General features: G+C 50.2%; 2 protein-coding genes across 2 annotated transcripts; one reads left to right on the top strand and one right to left on the bottom strand.

Moving 5' to 3' along the window:
* Nucleotides 1–257: 257 nt before the first annotated feature.
* Nucleotides 258–1,311, top strand: F5J12DRAFT_780592 (uncharacterized protein; the record flags this gene model as incomplete). The annotated part of the gene is made up of 3 exons (XM_051742491.1): nt 258–885; nt 941–1,057; nt 1,160–1,311. 3 exons carry the CDS (start codon nt 258–260, stop codon nt 1,309–1,311), a joined length of 897 nt encoding a protein of 298 aa, XP_051603105.1.
* A 4,246-nt stretch (nt 1,312–5,557) lies between these two features.
* Nucleotides 5,558–6,682, bottom strand: F5J12DRAFT_903915 (uncharacterized protein; the record flags this gene model as incomplete). The annotated part of the gene is made up of 4 exons (XM_051748465.1): nt 5,558–5,976; nt 6,049–6,253; nt 6,357–6,455; nt 6,479–6,682. 4 exons carry the CDS (start codon nt 6,680–6,682, stop codon nt 5,558–5,560), a joined length of 927 nt encoding a protein of 308 aa, XP_051603106.1.
* Nucleotides 6,683–7,176: the final 494 nt, after the last annotated feature.

Raw genomic sequence — 7,176 nt, forward strand, 5'->3', positions numbered from 1 at the left:
GGCAGTACAAAAGCTAATAGAAAAGTATAGTGAGGAACAGAGTTTGTTTTGGTGTTCAGTGTTGACTCAGTGTTCAGAATGTAAGACTGAGCTGTGGGTTTCTTGGCATATGACAGTATCCCCCCCCCTTAGGGTTGAGCCCTTGAGACCCACCCTAAGGTACATGAGGTCAGCAGTCACTGCATTGGTAGAACATGTGTCCCCCAGGGTTAGAAAGGTGTGCCTTAGTGAAGGTTGCTTTCTCCTAACCCTTCATCATGTCCTCTACTCATCAAGTCTCTCCACACAAATCTAATGACCCATCCAGCCTCCAAAGGGCCACCACACCTGAGCTCCAGATTACCAGCAATGATGAGGAAGCCAACATTCAGGCTAAGATGGCCAAGTGCAAGCAGCACAAGGCTGTGAGGGAAGAGGCTGCCCAGCTGGAGGCAGAGAGGCTTGAGAGGGAGCAACTAGAGGCAGAGCAGCATGAAAGGGAGTGGGTGGAGGCTGAAAAGTGGGAGCAGGAATGGTTGGAGGCTGAGAGGAAAGAGCAGGAGCAGTTGGAGGCCAAACACTGGGAACAGGAGGCCCAGGTGCAACTGAAAACAGGGGAGCTGAAAGGTGAGGCATGGGAGAAGGGTACTGGGTCATGTAAACAGTGCAAAAAGGGTCAGGTGCCATGCACCTTTAGTCACATGCAACAGAGTAAGTGCAAGAAGAGGACATGCAACCAGTGCACTGAGATGAAGGTCAGGTGCAAGCTGCCTGAGGGGGTAGAGCCTGAGGCCAAGGAGGCTGGGGTGAAGTCTGGGTCTGGGAAGAAGCAAGCACCAGAGGATGCTACATTGCTGAGGGCTGGGGAGAAGAGAAAGGTCACTCAAACTGTGTCTGGGGTGCCTGGTGAGTCAGAGGCCAGCCCCTCAGCCCACTGCCACTCCCTCCAACCCCTTGGTAGCAGTGGTAGTCAAGGGGTTCAAACTGATTGTGGCAGCCATGGACCAGCAGACAGTGGAGATGCAAGCCAGGAGAGAGACCCAGCACTGGTTCAACAGCTGGTTGGGTGACCTGTTGGGTGAGTTTGAGTTTGTCTTGTGCCTGACCCCCCTGGCATCTGAGTCCAGCGAGGAGCTGCACTCAGATGTGGCAGACCTGGAGCTTGAAAGTCTCTGATCAGATTGCAAGGGAGTGGGGATGGAGTTGGACAAGGGGATCATGCACTGGCCCAAAGACATGTGCATGAAGGGGTGGTGGTCCAGTTTGGAGAGTGGGGAAGAGCAAGAGCTCTGGATGAGCAAGGGGGAAGTGTTCAAGGGGGACTCCAAGTGAGTACACCAATCTGAGCTGAATGCTGATGTAAAATGTAAATACTGTGTACATATATTTTTTAACACATCAACTGTCCTGGTATAGTAAGAGAAGGCAAGTACAAGGAAAAAGAAGAGAAAATAAAAGGTAGACAGATGTTTTAGCTGGAGATTGATCCAGGTTCATTGGGATAACTGGCATGGAACATGGTGAGTAGGTCCTCAGCATTGCCCAGCTCAGTGGCTGGTAGCCAGGATGTTTCCTCATTGGTGCCCTCATAACCAGCCCAGTGTGCCAAGTACTATAGTTTGCACTTCTGTCATCAGTCTACCTTTGAGTTGAGGATCTCAGCAATCTTGTACTCTAGGTTGTTGTCCACCTTGACCAGAGGAGGTTGTCAAGTTTGTAATGTCTGGGTTGAGGCCAGACCAGAGACCAAAGCAGGTGTGAGGCCAAGGGGTCAGAATCAGGAGGAAAGACAAAGATATGAAGGGGTGGACTGATTGGACTTAGTGACTGAGGATGCAGTGCTATTCCCTTGCATGGGTTGCAGTCTGAGTCCAAGGCTGAGAGTTACAGATAGAACTTAATTGATTTCAGACTGGAGGGTACAGGCCAAGTATCTAAATGTTTATATATTAGAAGTAGCTATAGTACAGAGACCAGTAATGCCAGTCTCGCAAAGATTGCTAAGATGATTGGTAAGACAAGTATTAGTAAGGTATGACTAAGGTAATGGAGACTGGGACAGGGTGGACTGGGGACAGGACTGGGCAGAGTTCAACTGAAGTGACATGCACTGCAAAGCAGTGTTCACCATGCTAGGACATCTGGGGATAAGGGATTGGCAAGGCTGAGGCCAGACTGAATGAGTGCAAGGCCAAGTCTGGCTGGGGTTGAGACATGAGCATGACAGAGGTGGTGGCTAGGTTCAGTTCAGGATGGTATTGGGGTGTGCTGGTTCTAACTGAGACACATGGAACACCAGGTGTACCACACACATGGAGTCCAGAAGGTGAAGGGTGAATGGGTGGGTGCCAGGCTGGGCTATTACCAAGTAAAAGCCTAGGTTCTTGTCTGTGAGTTTCTGTGATGGTCTTGTGGTCTGGAAGTATTTGGCTTTGACATAGACCTGGTCGCCAAGGTTGATCTTGGGCACCAGTAGCCTTTTCACATCTGCTGGATCTGTCAAGTTTGGGCCTACTCTGACCAACTCCAACACTAGGTAGAGTCTGGGGAGGGTTCAGAAGCAAGTCTGACATGGAAGGATAGAACTCCAACTGGCAGAGGGTTGGCAGGGATGAAGTCTGCCAAGACAGAGGTGGAGCAGAGTGAGGGTGTTGGGTTTAGCTTGTGTGCTACCCCCTTGCACAATCTCAGCCCTCATATTTCAGAGGGAGAGAACAGATGGATAGTTGGAGGTAACTCTGACAGACAGAAGATGGAGACAGAGGGAGTAAGAACTAAGTCAATATTCATACTGAAGAACAGCAGAGTTTGATACATGCTTTTATATTATTACAGAGGTACAGTAATCAGAATCAGAACTGACATAAGGAGACCCATAAAATTTCAAGTAAACTTCCTAGACAATAAATGAAGGGAAGATGGAGAACATACAATGGGTAACATAGAACATCCTGAAAAGGAAACAGTCTAGGTGCTGGACCATGCAGTGCATGTGCTGCAGAGTACCTGACTGTGCACTGTCAGGGAGAAGTCCAAAAGGGAGTCACATGACCCCTCAGAGAACAGTCTGCACAGTCTGGTGGTAGACTAACACAAGTCCAACAGCAGTCAGAGTGGAGTAGGTTCATAACTGACAGAGGACAGTGGAGTTGGTGCAGAATGAGTGAATGACCAGCAGAGGAGAATGTGGAGTGAGTGAGGGCCTAGGATAAATGCATGGTCATGACAGTGCCCCCCCCTTAGGGCCTGAACCCCTGAAGGCCACTTGTTCAGAATGAGATCAACATGAGTTGATCATTTGAAATTGTTTTGATGCCTTGAGGACAATGGTTTAGCCATGGCAGAGCCCTGTTGGACTTTGAAGAACTGCTTAAAAACATGTGTTTAGGGCACAGAAACCCTATACCTTCTTCCCCCATCATCATGTCCTTCCAGTACAAGAACACAACCCCCCAGCCAACCCCAGGCCACTCCCATGACTACTCCCAAGTCACAGATGATGCATTGGTCATCCTCACCAATGACTCAACTGACACTGAGCATGAAAAGAATGCAGAGAAGGCTCATTGGCAGGAGGAGGTGGAGCAGAGAGGGAGGGAGTGCAAGGTGGAGCATAAGGCCAAATGAGAGGAGGCCAAATGACAAATGGCAGAGGAGGCATGACTGGAGGCAGAGCAGAGGCAGAGAGAGGAGGAGGAAGTGCAGAGAAGAAGGCAGCAGAGGAAGAGGTGGAGAGGCAGAGGCAGGAAGCAGTGGTGGAGGAGTCTGAGAGACAGCAGCAGAGAGCATTGGAGGAGAGGGCCCAGGCCAAGCAGAGAGAGGCCACACAAAGGTGAGTGATGGAGTGCTGTGAGGCAGGCAGAGCTGACTTCTATTTTCACCTTGTCAGGTTAAGTGGCATGGTGTATGATGTCAACACTGCCCAGAGGGTCCCTGGGACCTCTGTGGTGGCCACTGTGACCAGGAGAGCCCCCTGCACTTGCTGCATAGAGAGTCTGATGGTGGGTCAGTGTGAGCCAGGGCAGGGTAAGACCAGGGCCTGCATGCCCTGCCACAACAAAAAGAAGACATGTAGCTGGACATGGGAAGAGGCAGCAGTGGGGCCTTTGCAGAAGAGGGAAGGGACAGGAAGCTCCCAAGGGGAGAAAAAGAAGAGGCTGTGAGGGAAGGGGAAGGCAAGAGTGACAGAGATGGAAGAGGCAGATGACAAGCAGGAGGTAGGTGGAGAGGATGAGGAGGAGCCAGAAACACTGCATGAGGGACCCTCAGGAGTGGGAGTGGGAGTGGCAGCTGCAGGCTGCAGAGAGGTATGTGGAAGTGCATGAGAGGGCCACAACAGCCTTTGAGAAGATGGCAAGGGAAGCCAAGTAGATGGCAGAGGCTGCAGAGCAGACAGCCAACAAGTGGGGGCTGTACTGCACCTAGGTGGAATGGGCAGAGATGAGGAGGAGGGATGATGTGCACAAGGCCAGGATGGCAGAGTTCAAGTGCACAGGAGGAGGATGGAAGAGGCTGCAGTTGGAGGCAGCAGAGGACCAAAATGGGGAGGCAGATCAAGGTGCAGAGGGGGATAATAAGGAAGAGGAAGAAGTCAGAGGAGAACAGGAAGGTGGTGAAGGGCAGGAGGATGGCCAAGAATAACAGATGGAAGAGTAGGGTAGTTTTCTTTTCTTTTTTTTTTTTTTTGTCTTTCATTTTTAGTTTGTATTTTTGTACTACTATGGAATAGACCTGTGGTTTTACTTGTGGTTCTGAGAAATGAGATGGACAAGTGGAGAAAAATGTAAAGTACTTAAGGTAGTTCAGTAAGGGGTGGAGTTGGCTCATGGAGGAAGGTTATGTGGGTGGAGTATCATGGTGGAGGTTGGTATGGGCCAGGTTTGTGTGGATATCATTCATGGAAAGCAGAAACTATGTCAGAAGTGTGATCCAGCTCAGTTGCAAGCAACCAAGAGGTTTCTTCATTGGTGTTCTCATAACCAGCCCAGTGGACTAGGTATAAGAGCTGGCAGTGGTGGCAATGGCAGTCTACCTTAGAGTCAAGTATCTCCAACACTTCATACTCAAGGTCACCATCAATGTCCACTGGCAGAGGCAGAGGTTGTTGTCAGTTTGGGAAAGGGTTAGCCACTGCAGCTTCCAGTTGTGAGACATGGAAGACTGGATGTACTGAGTGCATATGGAGTGCATACCTGGCCTGGCAAAGATGGTGAATGGACATAAGTACTTTTTGGAGAGTTTTTCCGAAGGACAAGTGGAGCAGAAGTACTTTGCTTTGACATAGACCTGTTCTCCAACCTTGAACCCAGGCAGAGGTATGCATTTGGCATCTGCTGGACCCTGGTAGCACTGCTGAGCAGTGGACATTTTGGAGTGGAGGAAGTCATGAAGGGTGGAGAGCTCAATGACACAGTCATGAGCCCACAGAGAGGTGAAGTCCTGGTCAGGGACCACAGAGAGGTCTGGATGGTATCCCTTGTTAGTGAAAATGGGAGAAACTCCAGCAGTCACACTTGGTGTGTTGTTAAAAGCAAACTCCACTAGAGGTAACAGCTCAGCCCAGTTGTCTTGTTGGTAGTTACAGTAGACACAATGGTACTGCTTGAGGGTCTGGTTCATTGAAGGCATTGTGGAGGTTCGGTTCAGATTGCATGTATGGGGCAAGAGTTTGTGCATGGCAGCAGAGGTATATGAGGAAAGCATTGCTTGCCCAATGACCTTTCACTTTGATGATGTTGAAGGGGACATTTCTGAGAAGGTATTCTAGGGTTGATCCAATACATATGCCATGTCCCTTGAGGGGAGGGAGGTTGGCTGTCTTGAGGGCTGAGTCAGGGGTTTTTAGGAAGGTGTGCCTTGTGAGGGGGGAATGGCCATTCTTGGTGCAGTACATAAAGAGGTGCACTTGCACAGGTGGGTTGTTGATGGCAAAGTGCTTTGCTAGGGCTAGTTGGGGGTCTGTGGGACCATCTTGCTTGGCCCAGTTGACATCTTTACCTGATGGTGCAGATTTGGTTCAGGGAATGTGGAAGTTGGTAACTTCCAGTCCTTGTTGATTGCATTGGACACTTACATTCTGGGGAGTGATGTGTATGGTCAGGTTGAAAGCTTTGAGGCTGGGGACTGTGAATTCACCTGTGTGTACTGTGGCGAAGAAGATGGTGGTAAGGCATGCAAAGACAGCAGCATGAAGAGGGGTGTTGAGGTTTAGGCTGGTCTGTAGTTTGGTGATGATTGCAATGGGGAATGCCAACCCTATTGACACCCCCAGATGCTTGGAGGAGGGGGGGAAGGGATTTGGAGGCCTTGAGGAGAGCATTGGTTTCTGCATCATTGAGGGACCAGGATAGCCCATGAATGATGTGCCATGCTCATACCCCATTTAGGTAGTTGACAATGGTGGAGTTTGCATATAAGCTGGCCATGGTTGAGATGATGAAGGAGATGAGGTCTGGAGATGCTGGTGCATGTTGGTCCTCTGGGACTCCTTTGGCATCACAAAGGTATGAAAGGCAAGGAGGCCAGAGCCATAGGTCTCTCTGGTAGTGTCAGACCAGGTGTGTGTGATTACCTTGTATATGCACTGTGTGTCTGCACTTGTGAATGGGAGGGGTGGGGTTTGGTGATTGGTAGGTTTCCAGGCTGTTAGATGCTCTTTGGCTGGGCATGGGGGGTGAGCTTGCAAGCCTGCAGGAGGTGTCATGTTTGAGTTCATTGTTGAGTGGGGGTGGTGGAGGGGGATGGGGAAGGTGGAAGGGGGGGGGGGGGATGCTGGGGCAATGGTGGATGATAGATATATGGGTCAACTTGGATAGTGGGATGCATCAAGGGTTTTGGGGTTGGTTGGCATCAATGATGAGGTGTTGGATGTCTGGGGGGAGGAGACAAAGGGGGGGATGTATTCTGTGTGAAATAGGGTCAGCAGGGTTGCTGTTACTTGGTATGTATTGGACATGTAGGATGCATCCTGTGAGGCCCAGGGCATGATGTATGCACTTGAAAGTGTCATTGGTGGGTTGGTTGCAGCTCCTGGAAGCATCGCTGCATCCCTCAGGGGAGAAGTACCATGGTTTGATGTAGTCACAGGTGGCAAGCTTGTTGGTGGTGTATTGGAAAGGCCTATTGATGATGACACTGGGTGGCAGATGTCCAGCAGTGAAGTCATTCATTTGGGGTTTTTTGCACTCTGCTTCCCTG

This window comes from Pisolithus orientalis (genome assembly GCF_024613125.1).
Source record: "Pisolithus orientalis strain OTSU chromosome Unknown F5J12scaffold_5, whole genome shotgun sequence".
Lineage (NCBI taxonomy): Eukaryota > Fungi > Basidiomycota > Agaricomycetes > Boletales > Pisolithaceae > Pisolithus > Pisolithus orientalis.